We start from the raw sequence: 14,679 nt of genomic DNA, 5'->3' as shown, positions 1-14,679 counted from the left end.
TCGTACGACAAATGTGTATAGAACAGAGAGGTCCTCGGATCTCTCTATTTCATAGCCAATCAACAGGCTTGAAAAATTTGTCGTACGACAAAAACGCACAAATGAAATATCACCCACAGACTGTGTAACTATTGTAGATGAGACTTAACACTCAACATGATAGAAGAGTGAAAATAGGAATTAGACTAAACTTTAATCTGCGATTTAAATTGACAAGTAAATGTTCTTATTATTTTGTTAACATAAGATAAAATTATTATTTTTTTAATTTAATATATTGCAAAAGGGGGTTAGATCACAAGGACAATGAGAAATTTTCCTGATTTAATTATTAATTATTAACTAATTTATAAATTAAGTTATTTAATTTAATCGAAGTCGCTCCAGTAAAATCATATTCTATAACATAAATAATGATAAATTAAATGTATATTATGTAATTTACATTATTTAGTTAATTATGATGTTTGTATAATTGTTTCAGGGATCTGTAATAACGTTTATGATGTTACTAGATGCTATTCGCTGTGCGCTGATAACGTGATAACAATTGTAGAATAAGGATAGTCTTTCAGTACTGCCAGCAGTGCCAGCACTCTTAAAGTTCCAGTCCCAATACTAGCAGTTTGTGTTGGAACATAGCCTATATCGGAACTCACGGGGCGACAATGAGCGACAAGATGGCACGTCAGCAGGACTTTAACGATCTGTTCAACGTGAAAAATAATTTCTACATCGGCAATTATCAGCAATGCATCAACGAGGCGCAGAAGATCAAGGTAAAGTTATCCCATTCCGACTGTGACATCTTGCAGACGTGATGCCACGCGCTGCATGCTTCGTTTAAATTCCCAAACGTGGGCGGCTGTCATCACCATTCTAACAAATGCTCTTTCGTCTCATTGATGTTTTTCTGATATAACTTTTCCAAATTCAAAATGATATATGTTACACAACCTTTCATGTTGTATTCTATTTTATTATTATATTAAAAATTAAATAGAACTTCGACTTGGTAATGCCACTGTCAAAATATTAAAATTCCAGATACATATTCAGACAAGTACTCTTTTTAAGCAAGTCTTTGCACAATCTGGCAAATATGAATCTACATACAAAAGTATGATAATTTTATAATATATCTTTCATACCATGTTTTAATAATGTATTGTCTAATTTACAAAATAAACTTTGCTAGACAAAATGCATGTTTAAAAGATATCTAAAAGACATTACGAAGAGTTTTTCTAGACAAGGCGTGTTGTCTGGATTATTTCGCAATTATACAAATATTATACAAATATTATAAATTTCATTTCTGTTACAGACATCCGTTCCAGAAGTGATTATGGAACGTAATGTCTTCCTTTATCGCGCATACATAGCGCAAAGGAAGTTTCGTGTGGTGCTAGACGAGATTGACATTTCGTCCCCACCAGAATTGCAGCCACTAAAGACCTTAGCTGACTATTTCGCCAATCCACATCACCGAGAGGCTATAGTGGCCGAATTGGATAAAGAAACCAAGAATGTAAATTATGATAACCATATTCTGCTGATTGTGGCCGCGACCATTTACTATCACGAGAAGAATCTGGAGGCAGCTCACCGAGTAATATGCGCCTCCGACAATCTGGAGTGCATGGCGCTAACATTACAGATATATCTCAAGATGGATCGTCTGGATCTGGCTCGCAAAGAACTGAAGGCGATGCAGGAGAAGGATGACGACGATACCTTAACTCAGCTTGCTCAGGCATGGATTAACATTAGCAGCGGTGGTGACAAGCTGCAAGATGCTTATTACATCTTTCAGGTGAGGGAAGACGAACTATCGATTCTTTGGGAATTATAATGCGAATATTTTATATTTGAAATTATATATGCTTTATCTAAAATTATTCAATTGTAAACTATTTTAGGAAATGATTGACAAGCATTCTAGTACAAGTATGTTGCTGAATGGTCAGGCCACTTGCTTCATTGGACAAGCGAAGTATGAAGAGGCAGAAATGGCTTTGCAAGAAGCTCTCGATAAAGATAGTAATAATCCAGATACATTAATCAATATGATTGTGCTCTCGCAGCATATGGGCAAACCGCCTGAAGTGGCGAATCGTTATTTAAGTCAGTTGAAAGATTCTCATTTAGAACATCCTTTCGTCAAGGAGTACTTGCAGAAGGAAATCGAATTCCATAGGCTTAAAGAACAGTATTCAGCTTCCGCCTGAGTACCCCTCAGCAGATTATGGCATTCCGTGGGATAAAATCGATCAAGTATTGACTACGAATGGACCCAAGCGTGGAATAATAAGTTGACTTTATTGAAGGTGTCCAATGAGTAAAGCTTCTTCTCTCTTCTTGGAAAACTTTTCTTCTCTGAAGCTGAAATGTTCAGATATATCTCCAATATCTTACGGTGCAATTCAAATCTTTAATTATTAAAAAATATACATTTTTTAATTGTTTTATTTTTGTTGAGAGTGATTCGAAGCCTGTCCATATAATATTAACTCTTAGGCTTTCGAAAATACAGTTCTAGGATGTTATGTAATATCATATATTGGGATGTTCCAACCTTCTAGGTATCTCTCGCGAGATAGAAAACGCGCAATTTTCCGAAATAGAGACATTTCATTCGTAGGTGAACATATTGCTCTGCAGTATTGAGACATTTTGTTTTTATATTAAACTAAATATATATGCTAGCAAAAAATAGATAGGTATAGCAAAATTGTATGGATAATGGAAACGTTCGAAATTGCAAAAACCGAGATGTATGTGACTGGAAAAGTCGCTATCCATTTTATCCTAATGTTACACTTTCACTACATAATCATGAAAATATGGCTGCCATTTTATAAAATTATAAATTATTATCGAAATTATAGACCATTTTGCATGTAAGCATCTCTTCATACAATATTCATATTGCCAATTTAGATGTAATAGATAGGCGAAATATTAAAATAAAATATTTCGTACACACATTATGAATATGCAAAAGCCGAGAAATGTCTTTTTTAATTTCCACAAATTGCCCCTTAATGTTTGTAAATATCTTTATTATAAAAATAACTTATTATAATAAAAACTTATAAAAATAAAGTCTTACATCCGTAAATTGTATACTTGTATAAAACCTAGCTCAGTCAATCTTCCCCTTAATTTTTTATAACAGATCTTTAAATTCATCTCATACGTGCAAATAAAGTTTTTAAAGCTTGATTTAGAATTCATCAAATATGTAATGCAAATAATTTTACGTTTGAAATTTTAACGTAAGTCATTAATTTTGAGAGCGATTCGTAAGTTAAAATTAAAAAATAAATTTGAAGGGGACATGGAATTTTAAAAAATTTCAAAATTAATGGATCAATTCTAAGTAAAATTATAAGGCTCATAATTTGCTCTCATATGATATATAAGAACTTAAGATAGATGTTCTATAATTTTATGCGTATATATATCGCAAGATATTCGATTATTCGTAAATATCTAACGAATCTTACGGCTAGCAAAAAGCTATCTATAAAGATACCGTATAAAGTTCTTACAAGTGTTACGAGAATATGTTACGAGTCTTACGATTCTGTTTAGAATTTAGGCATAAAAAAAGACTAACGCTTCTTATAAAATTTTCAAGATTAATGGCATAAATAATCCACAAGTAGACATATATAAAATAATTTAATCTTTTTATTGGTGGCGGTGGGTTTCAAAAAATCGTATTGTATATAACAGAGCACGCTGATTTCACAACAGGATAAGTGTGTCAAACTGTACATAAAACAATTATTTCATATTAAGTCCTGTATACGTCCTGCATCTTTGACGGAGTATATACATGAAATTATATTCCTGGATGTCCATCATGTGAAGTATATCAGTTATTGTATTATTAATAGAGTGAGACCAAAATTAACATCGTTAAATTAATATTAATCCAAGGCTAGATGCATTATCGAATCTATATGTGATATGACTCTTATGTAGGTCATTAAAAAAATATCCATTATAATCCTAATTATTGATAATTTACATTATCATATATTTAATATTCTTAAACTAATATCACAATGGCTCGAGACAGTCAAGACTTCTGATGTTTGTGTATATATCCTGATAAACGATGTTAGCTGCTGACGACATTCTGTCTTCTGTATCATTATTTATACAACTATATGTAATGCGTGATCCATTCAAATTCGCGTCATATAAACCTGAAAAACATCTCTATCTGCCTTCGTGAAAAATTCTAAAATTGCATGACTTTCTTAAATCCGTAACAGATGTACAAATTCTATGTAAAAAATCGTTATTTCACGCGCAAACTACAGATCATAATATACACAATTCATCTTATGCAACATCAATATTAAGAAGAAATAAAAATTATTCTCGAATGGATACAATATATATTTACACGCACGCGGACTCACTTTTCTACACGTGATGTGCGGTAAACTTAAGTGAAAAACAAAAATAGCGCTGGCAGGATTCGCAAAGAGAAAAGGAGGAAGAAAAAGGAAAAAAAGAAGAGTAGAAAATAATAAAGATGCCTTGTTGTACTCCCAAATATTGTTCATCACATTCAAGGAAATAAAATCAATTCTCTTCGTATGCTAACAACAAACCGTTGTCGCTATCGCACATGTCACGTTATTTAATACAACTTAAAAACGCAAATTACAAGTCCGCTGTCTAAGGAGGTAACCATTGTGTATAACAAAGTACATAGATCTTTTTCTCGGGCAATGTACACATTCACGTTTAATTACATTATGTTTTTTTCTTGGAAATTTTTCGTAGATAAAATAAATACTGATTCATGTTCTTACAATGGAACATGTTTAGAAATTTGCACAGACTCTTAATTGTCTCATTGCAGCTCTTTTAAATTACGATATCAAGAGAAATCTTGAATTGTTTGTTACATCAAAATTTTATTAAATAAAAATCAAAATTATTAAAAATACATAAAGTATAATTAAAAAGGCTTTTAAAGTAGGTTTTTTCTCTTCTCGAATGATGTTTTATACTTCCAACGAAAATGACGGAACAGATAGTTGTATAGCTATTTATAGCTATTTTTAATTATAAAGAATTGTAGCTATTTGTAGCTATTTATAGTTATTTATTTAATTTATTCATGAGAGAATTGAAAATTTTTTTCTAATTCAATATCACTGCAGTGAGGAAATAAAGAATCCCAACTTGAGCACAACTCTCAATTCTGAATAATCATTACAATGATAATATGAAGAACTATTAAAACGATAACTTGATAAATTTCACAAGTGCATTGTTCAACCTTTGTTGCTTTAATGAGACTGAAAACTGTTTTATAAAATAATACGATTTTCCTTTTTCTAGTCATAGCACTAAAATTTCATTTGCCAACTAACTTTTGAAATCAATGGAAGCAATCGTATAAGACTTACATTTCTTCGCGAAGACTGTACTGTTTCTACACTTTCAAGATGATTAACAAGATAATCATTATACCTGTACAACAACACGATTATATATAGAATTTTTGATATAATCTTCTTTAGAATAAGTGGAACTTTATATAGATTTGTCTATCGTTATTTAATTCGGTTGAACCTGCAAATAAAACGGTAGTGATCAAAATATCATGTATTTGTTCACACTGTTTCTGTTTGTACCATGGAGCCAATGCATTGTTCAAATCGACAGTATAGATCAATACAAAAACAAAAAAAACACTTTCTTCAAGCTATTTCATAAAAATAGAAGTACTCAGTAGAAGCGTCCGATACGGTTCGCTCTACGACAATTGTAATATTTTATACAAGTAAACATCTTAATCAAGAACGCAGAAGAAAAAAAAACTACAAATAAAGTATATCGCTCCAATTTCCACTGCGTTATCTCCTAAGACTACATCAGTGTCTCTGTCGGAGATTCATCTTGTATCGCAATTCCATGCATTATGGAAAATAGCGCCGACGGAGCAAGCGTCGAGATAACTTCAAGATCAAGAAGACTGATTGAAAACTCCATCTTTGGACAGTTTCTTCGGGCGATAATCTGAGTTTTCAATACGCAGCACACACTACAGTCTTTAAAAACCTTACCAATCCTTTAATGTAATTTTTATCTAGAGATGCCGTTAGGGCGATTCTAAAAGGTAAGCGCGAGCGCGCGGCGTCATTTTACGTATACGACCTCGACTACTTATACTAATGCCAGGCTCCGGCATGCTCTCATCGCTATCCTCGGCGTACGAGCGACGCTTGATTTTACGCCGGTTTCTCACCGGTAATGTGGTACTGTCGTCGCTATCCTCATTGTAACAAGGACGCTTCCGAGCCGAGGATCGTCTGCTGCTGCCATAATGTTGCCTCGTGTCTTCTGACTCCATAGAACTGCGCGGTTTTCGACGGCTCGAGCGCGACGATCTGAATTTTTTGTCAGAATAATCACTATCTTCCGAGTCTTGACTATTAGTTTTATGTTGTAATTTCGGCTGCTCCTCTTCCTCTTCTTCTTCCTCCTCTTCTGGTTCCTCCTGTTCTTCTTCATCATTGTCATCTTCGCTCTCGCTGTCGCTATTATCGTCTTTTCCATTATCAGCAGTACATTTTTGGACGTTCTGCAAGTTCTCAGATACTAACTTTCGTGACCTAGTGTCTCTTTTGATGATCTTTTCCTCTTCGCTCTCTTCTGAAAATTCCGGCGCAAGTTCGTCTTCGATCGTCTTACTCTCCACAATGTACTCCTCGTCGTCATCGTCGTCGTCATCGTTCGCAACAACGTTCAATTTCACTTTAGATTTGGATTGCTTACCGTTCTTAATATTTTTGCCACGATTTTTGCGAACCTGCTTGCTACGACCGCCAGGCGTGTAATCGTCTCCAGAATCGGTATCAGCACTAACACTGGGCATCGCTGTTCTCGCTCTAGTTCTTCGGACTGGGGCACTGTTACTGCTATCAGTGTCCGTTGTTACTTCAGAGTCACTAATGTCACTATCACTATCCTTCAGTTTTTTCGATACGGTCGACCGACAGATTCGCATTTTCAGCCTTGGTCGGGACGGTCCGGAATTAGACCGTTTCGTGTGACCGTTTGTCATCCGTGATGGTCCTAGAAAGTAAAATAAAGAATAAGTTAATAATTTGATTACAAAAAAACTGGCTCAGGGGTGATCAAAATTATAAAGATGTAATAGGCTGCAATCAGTATTGATAAAACATCTCAATTGAGATTACTTAATTGGAAAATTATGGACTGTATAGGGGTATCTCTCATGGAGAATTTGCTAGATTTTTTTATCTAATACAACATGAATACAGTTAGTATAAGTTAATTAATGTATCGTTTTTTAATTTTTAGTCTCTTATCAAAATATAGCTTTTTTTTAAATTCAAAATACAAATCACAAAATAATTTTTACTGAAAACATTTGAAAAGTATATTCAAAAGTATTATTTAAAAGTATTCTCAAAATCTGACAAATTCCTTCTGTCATATATGTATGAAAGTGATAATGGAAAATGATTTGGAAAAGGAGGTACACGCGCGTACCAGGTGCAGATATGTCAAAATTTTTCTTTTTCTGCTCTTTACCCGACTCCTCGTCGTCGTAATCGTCCTCACTGTCTATATCGTCGCTACGAGTAGATTTTGATTTCGAAGGTCCTGCACAATAAAATTTGTATTTTATCGCATATGTTTACACAAATCAATAATAAATAATAAGTATTTACCAGTTCCATTACTTAAATTGGTTTTCTTTTTCTTCTTCTTTTGCTTCTTCTTTCCTTTTGGTTTCGTTTTCTTAGTTTCAGATAGTTTATGTGCTGATTTCCAATTTGTAAGTATCCTACGCATATGCTCCTCAAACATGGCCGAAAGTCTTATTGTCATCGAATATATCTGGATAAATAGTCGAATGTTTAAAGAAATGCGGAATTATGAACAAAGCAGATATTATATCAACTTACCTTGGAACGTTTGTTGGTATTATAATTCCTACTATTTGAAAATATCAATCTCATATCCTTCGCAAATTCCGCTGGTGTGTCGTAATTGCCGCCTAATAAATCTTCTTTGACAGTACGCAAATCCATCGGTGTGTCTATTATTTGATGATAATCTGTATGTTCTAATCTGTCTACCGGTTCCCTAAGAAACAATCAGTGTCAGTCACATATTCTTTTAGATACAAAAAAGAATGCTTTGAAAACTTAAATTTCTTCTTGACATACCTAAAAGGTATTGAATCTTCGCACTGCCACAAAGTTTCCAACAATTGGCGACATGCTAGCTTCCAATCTTTGGAAATCTCCTGCAAAAGTGAACATTTTCTCTTAGACCTTACTTTGCTGGTTGAGGGTCTGTCAGTTACGTCTATCTCTTCCGACTCGGAGGAGTGGTATGTATCATTTAACTGATGGTATACTGCCGGAACATCCACATCAGTAGTTTCCCTACGTAAGAAATGTTATTTAAATAACGTACAAGTATACACAAAGATTCTACAAATGCAACTTTTGTACAACAGAATAATATATATCTTACTTTATTATACGCAGACACAAGTCTGTGACTATTCTCGCCTTTTTCACTATATGACTGTGCGGTTCGTTGAATTGCTCAGCGTTCGTTGCTAAATATCTAACATCAAATTGTGCCGACGTAACTCTTCTGTAGAAATGATTTTCAAAACGAGCCTTTATAGTCGACAAATCGATTGGATATTCAACAATATAAGCGTAAGTTGGATAAAGACTGAGATCCACTGGTACCACAAATGGTTCTGCAATTGCAAGACTCATTACTTGATCCAAGCCTCGTATAATTCGGCGACATGTTGCTTCTCTGTCACCCATCGGCCATTCCTCTGCGTGAGGTTGATATAGTATCGCTTGTCTCTCTTCCGGCAAGACGGGAACGGCGCCACCGATTTCTATGGGGATTCCTAAACGAACAATTAGTGCATAACAGCATAATTAGAGAGTTTAAGTTCAAATTTCAACAGAAAGTCATACTGAAATATACGTCATATCAAAGTTATCTTTTACGATTGTTTCACTCACTCTTTTAATTAATTTAAAATTAAACAACTGTAATGATCGAATTAAACGGACTTACTATCTTCGTCAACAGGCTCAAGATCCCAAGGACTCATTCGTTCATATTCCCCATTATCCCATCTGACGCGGAAGCACATAAAGAGCGATTCTGAAAACTCTTCATCTAACGGCTCCATTCCAACAATCTGTCCCATCCACCAACCATCGTCGATCATACAACGAAATTTATCTCCCTCGGACCAACTTCGCGCCAACGCCATATCGAAGGTTTGACGCAACACTAGAAAATCTAACACATCGGCCATATCATGGTACTTGATAGTAAAATTCTGTCCAGTAAGCCGACCACCTTCATCCATCAACGCTAATTTCAAACAGCACAAACGAGGCGGTCGTATTTCATACTTAATACCCACTACTTTTACAAACTCTTGTGCCTAGAATATAAAATTTCTGATTAGTATATGTTTTTACATATGTCTCTTCAGCATTAAAGATTTCAACAGAAAATAATTCTGATCCCATATAATTAAAAACCTTAACCCCTAGAATAAAGTAAACATACCCTAATATTTATCTTGGTCCATGGCTCGCACCGCGGACTAAGCTCATAAATCTTTTTATTCCTAATTGCATCTAAATAGAATTTATGACCTTGTCTGAAATATACTATTTCGTCGCCCATCTGCGGATAATAAGGAGCTTTCCTTGGTATTACTTCGGTAAGCCATTCTGAAGGTCGATAAACTTCAGGAACTTCACGAATACCATTAGCTATTTGTATTCCCTGCTGCATGAAGATGATAGAGTTTAGAAAATGTCAAATTAAAATAACGTAAGAATTGTGACATCTATAAACAATACTTTTTTTTTAGGACGCCTACTGCGTCTTCTGTCCGTCTCACTTGGGGGTGTGACAGATCGTTTTTTCACAGGTTTCCGTTTACTGCGTTTGGGAGGCTCCAAATTCAGTCCATGATCCGCAATCCAATCAGAATATTCAGTACTGGATTCTGTAGTGCTATCGGAGCACATATCCTCCTCGTGAGCGGTGGAATCGTTGCTATTGCTACTGGCTGAACTCGCTGACGTGCCAGCGTTATCAAAATTCTGTAAAAACACAAAGTATCACAACGCTTAGTCACATCACGCGTAAATCCGTAGAATCTTCTATTCATCGTTACAACATAACAAACATGATAAATATTTATCAGTCAAATAAGGCTACCGTGAGGTACCTCATATTCATCATCTTCTTCTTCATCGCGCGTTGCTCTAGTTCTATAACCGTGCCTAGTAGTTCTATTACGCTTGCGATTTATAAGTTTATTTCCTATATTGCCTTGATTAGTGGCAGTGCTCGAGGTAGGCTGTGGTCGCCGTCGCATTTCCCGCCGCCAACTATCTAACTCCATATCAGCCATTGCTTGACTTTATAAACAACATACAAAATGTGAATTAATGGAACATGTTCTTCTTTAACATCAATATTAGTATCACATTCAACACACTATTGTCTGTATTACGAATAAAAAATTAATGAATTCATTTAAAGTAATTGCCGTTCTAATGTCATTTATCTTATATTAGTTTAAAAAATCCATGTAATATTTACGTCATTTTAAACTGAGTCTCTTTTACAGCTGGATTCATGGGACGCGCAAGCATAGGCTTGTTCCATGGAGTAGTATTATCTCTTTGCCAATTACCACTGCTTTGCCGAACACCTTCAACATTGCCCTCTCTCCTCAAACCAGCTCTACTACCGCGAGGACTTGCTATTTGACGGATTGATTGTTCCGCGACATTATTTTCCCTATCATCACCAGCACCGGCGGCTTCTCCATCGGCATTGATATTTTGTCTCTGAGCAAGAGCCTCAATCAATCGATCAATGTTCGATCTTGGCTCTTGTTCTGGAAGACCTTCTATAACCTCTTGCATGCCTATTTAATAGAAATTTGTCATTCTAATTTACTTAAGTAAAATCCCAAATACAAAAAGAGAAAAATAATTATTTAAAAAATGTAATTTTTTTTGTTATATTGAAGATTATTCAATTATTAGAACTTTTTAAGAATAGTAATTATTTTACATCATCTTGTATATAAATTGTCATCTTACCGCCTGCACCAACTGCAATATTTGGTACCAATTGCTCGCCTCTACAATTTTCTCTTCCTGGTACTAATCGTTGCAATGCTGGCGGATATGGATTCCCGTCTACATCTACTAAAAATGGCGGCGGCATTAAATGCGGCGCCGTTTGTGTTTGCTCATCAAGAACATAATTATTTCCATCTCTTATCAAAGGTCGATAATCCGTATGGAAAAATAATTCTTTTGGTACCTAAAAACAATGTAAAAAATTAAAATAACTTGGAAATGCTGTGATACAAGATGAAATAATGTAAATGGAAACTTACGATTTTTAGTTTCTCTACTCCACATCCAAATCCATACATCAAAAGATGTCCATTAGAATCTGTCGCAGCGAGCTTTGTGCCATCAGGAGACCATTTCGCATCAAAAACGGCACAATTCCCCTGTCCTTCGACAAAATTTTGGAAACACACCATCGGTTCTGTATTTAATACGTCCCAAATAATAAGTTGTCCGTCATGACCAGCACTGAGAATCATTCGAGGATCTATTGGATGCGATTCCAATACGAAAACCTCGTCTTTGTGTCCTCGCAAAACCTTCATCAGTTCACCTGATTTTGCACCCCACACCTTCAAGGTGTAATCGTTCACTGCCGTTATAACAAATTCATCGCTTACGTCCCAACAAACCATGGTTACTCTCGCCTTTTTGTTCGTATCATCTTCCATTTCTGGTTCTCTGTAAAAAAAAAAGGAAAAATAAAGTCTTTTTCAATAACACTGTACTAAATGTATAAAATCTTTTAAAATGAAATCTTTATCAGGAACGAAATGAAATAAATGCACACCCAGGGAGCTTTGCTGTCATGAGCAGCTGTTTATGTACCCATTGCTGTTGCTCGAAATGCCATACGTTTGCAGTACCATCTTTAGAACCAGAAATGAATTTTAAGCCGCTGTGCGCCCATTGAATACTATCGACTGTGTCGGAATGCGCCTCGATCTCGAGGACTCTGCGTGGTCCTTCATCCCCTAACATTGCATAAACTCTTACGTTATGATCTGCGGAGCCAGCTGCCATAAATGCGCCCCCGGGACTAAAGGAGGCACAAATCATTTGTGCTTGGCCGGGCCTCATTTTTTCATGGTATTGAATAGGCTTTGTACTATAACAATTAAAAACAACATGATTGTTATATATATAAATGTTTATACAAGTTGAAAATAATATTACACAAGGATAACGTAAACAATTATATAACTGATAAATTAAACTTACTGAAATACTGCTCTCTCGTTCGATTTCTTTGTATGGGACCAAAAGGCTACAGATCCGTCAGTACTGGTAGAAACTAAATAGTAAACGTCATTACATACTATTGGACAAAAATTGATGGACGTAATCATGCCTGAATGCCCAGTTAAAACTGCCACCTTGAGAAAAATATAATTTATGAGTAAAACATGATTTGCGTATACATACAAAAGTAATTCTATTATATGTATATGCATATCCATATGCTGTGGTGCACTCACAGGTGACATTGATTGGAAACACCAGACTCGTATTATTCGATCTAAACTTCCCGCTGCTAACAAAGTATTATCGAAATTCACTGCAATGTCCATTATTTCCGCGGACGCCCCTCTGAAAGTAGAGAGCAAACGTCCATCGATGGAACTCCAGACTTTGACGAGTAAATCGTCTGCTCCTGTTATGATGTATGTACCAGTGCGATCAAACAGCACACAGTACACCGCAGATAAATGGCCCAACGTATGCCGGTATAATTTCATTTTGCTGTAAAACCTTGTCGGTATAGCTTGCGTTCGACTCAAAGGGCCAGAATTCTCACGTCCCTGAAGTACATGTACTATTGGGCAAAAAGATATGCACGATAAAATTATACACAGATATTTTATATAGAAAGAAAAAGACTACTGTTCAAGAATGCACATGACAAACATATCTTTTATAAACAACTGTACTCTCAAGCTTTCTTACCTATATTAGGCACTGATAAGCTACCGGCCAATTCCAGAAAAGGTTTTCCACCGAATCTTCCGGAATAATCGAAAATGCTGTATGTATAACGCGTAGAATCTGCAGAAACAGAATTTTACAAATGTCATATGTAAAATATACATATCCGGCAGAAGTGAATATTTATTATGCAAGAAAATATTAATTTTAATAAATATATTTGATATTAACTTTTGTGATTTTATACCTTCGTAGGTACGCAGCAAGGATTGCCTGCCTGCTCCCAGAAGCGATATCACTCCACGAATGCATGGTGGCACTTCTTTTTCCAACACTGGTCCTATTCTGGCACATATTTGCAACAAGTAATTTGACCCAATGTGAGGATATTTCTTCTCCTAAAAAGATTGTCTCTTAATTAGTAGCTATAAAATAATCCACAAATATTAGATATAAAAAAATTTGGTAAATATCTATAAAGTATAATATATATATCGACTATTATGTCACAAGATATTTATTTAACTCTGCCAGTCTGTTCGAAATTTATATTTTTATATACCATCTAAATAATTATTTATAAATTAAGTTTTTGTGCACCACTTACGGCGTTGGCTCCATATTAGCCCCCTCCTTCAATTTATATAGTCTGTTCAAATTTGTTATACAATCATGTCGATTAGATTAATAAGACTAAAAAGCTCTAATAAAAAAATAAAAAAAAATTCACACAAAAAGGATATTACATTAACGGGTAAAATCTGCAAATATATTAGAAAAAAAGTTTTTAAATAAAATATTAATAAGAAAATAAAATACAGTTTGGATCAAATAGACCAGCAGGATTAAAGATACTTATTTATGTTTATTTCAAGATGTTAAAAAATATAGAATATTCGCAGAAAGTACAAATTAAATTGATATTCACACATACATATAATTGGTTCTTACATTTAAAACCATCTTAAGTATAGTTTTGAAATATTATAAGACAATCACAGAGCAGTATTAAGATTTTAAAACAATATTTCAGACGGTCTTAAAATAAGAACGGACTGTGAATAGTCAGTTTTAATAATCAAAAGCATGTGCATTGATTTGAACATTATATGGTTCTGAATCCTTTATACCAAATGTATACTCAAGAATTAATCAAGAATCAAATAATTAAACAAAGAACTACGAGTCAAATCGTATCATTAAAGTAACTTAACTGGCTCATAGCTCCTTGTTTAATTATGTGATTTATAATCATTCGAACCGTTTTCTTATCTCGTTAATCAATCAAAAATAATTACCTGTAATAAAAAAATAGTACCGCACAAAATCGAAAATTAATATTCTCTAATTACTAGTTAAATCAATTAGAACTATCTGACTGATAATAACATCGCGCGAAAAATTCAAACGATCAAGTAGTTCCCAATCGTCGGGCCAATTGATACTCGTGCACGGACACTCCAGCCAATCAGCGCGGCTCACTCGTCGCACACGAGACTGTACTCCGAAAATAAGCTGCGGG

General features: G+C 34.7%; 2 protein-coding genes across 5 annotated transcripts in view; one reads left to right on the top strand and one right to left on the bottom strand.

Annotated features, from left to right (window-relative positions):
• Positions 1-161: 161 nt before the first annotated feature.
• Positions 162-3,037, top strand: epsilonCOP (coatomer subunit epsilon). 2 transcript variants are annotated; one of them, XM_018457170.1, is made up of 4 exons: positions 162-216; positions 485-779; positions 1,328-1,816; positions 1,923-3,037. In XM_018457170.1, exons 2-4 carry the CDS (start codon positions 669-671, stop codon positions 2,229-2,231), a joined length of 909 nt encoding a protein of 302 aa, XP_018312672.1. In that variant the 5' UTR covers positions 162-216; positions 485-668; the 3' UTR covers positions 2,232-3,037. The 2 variants fall into 2 exon arrangements, with proteins under 2 accessions (XP_018312672.1, XP_018312673.1); XM_018457171.1 differs by lacking the exon at positions 162-216 and having other exon boundaries at positions 473-779.
• Positions 3,038-5,311: 2,274 nt separating this feature from the next.
• Positions 5,312-14,679, bottom strand: part of BRWD3 (bromodomain and WD repeat-containing protein) — a 10,487-nt gene continuing 1,119 nt past the window's right edge. The window contains exons 5-22 of one of the 3 annotated variants that reach the window (XM_018457166.1): positions 13,405-13,555; positions 13,179-13,277; positions 12,710-13,047; positions 12,453-12,607; positions 12,022-12,339; positions 11,495-11,912; positions 11,193-11,418; positions 10,684-11,014; positions 10,307-10,499; positions 9,933-10,178; positions 9,634-9,858; positions 9,127-9,505; positions 8,554-8,953; positions 8,241-8,462; positions 7,977-8,157; positions 7,740-7,908; positions 7,558-7,671; positions 5,312-7,116 (exon numbers count right to left, since the gene is read on the bottom strand). In XM_018457166.1, the coding sequence (XP_018312668.1) occupies positions 6,140-7,116; positions 7,558-7,671; positions 7,740-7,908; positions 7,977-8,157; positions 8,241-8,462; positions 8,554-8,953; positions 9,127-9,505; positions 9,634-9,858; positions 9,933-10,178; positions 10,307-10,499; positions 10,684-11,014; positions 11,193-11,418; positions 11,495-11,912; positions 12,022-12,339; positions 12,453-12,607; positions 12,710-13,047; positions 13,179-13,277; positions 13,405-13,555 (5,142 nt within the window). In that variant the 3' untranslated portion in view covers positions 5,312-6,139. The remainder of the gene's footprint in view (positions 7,117-7,557; positions 7,672-7,739; positions 7,909-7,976; positions 8,158-8,240; positions 8,463-8,553; positions 8,954-9,126; positions 9,506-9,633; positions 9,859-9,932; positions 10,179-10,306; positions 10,500-10,683; positions 11,015-11,192; positions 11,419-11,494; positions 11,913-12,021; positions 12,340-12,452; positions 12,608-12,709; positions 13,048-13,178; positions 13,278-13,404; positions 13,556-14,679) is intronic. The other 2 variants (XM_018457168.1, XM_018457167.1) reach the window with 2 other exon arrangements.

Source organism: Mycetomoellerius zeteki, unplaced genomic scaffold (genome assembly GCF_001594055.1).
Source record: "Mycetomoellerius zeteki isolate Tzet28-1 unplaced genomic scaffold, Tzet1.0 scaffold62, whole genome shotgun sequence".
Taxonomy (NCBI): Eukaryota; Metazoa; Arthropoda; class Insecta; order Hymenoptera; family Formicidae; genus Mycetomoellerius; species Mycetomoellerius zeteki.
Note: the sequence above shows the minus strand (reverse complement) of the source record. Positions and strands in the feature narration are given on the sequence as shown.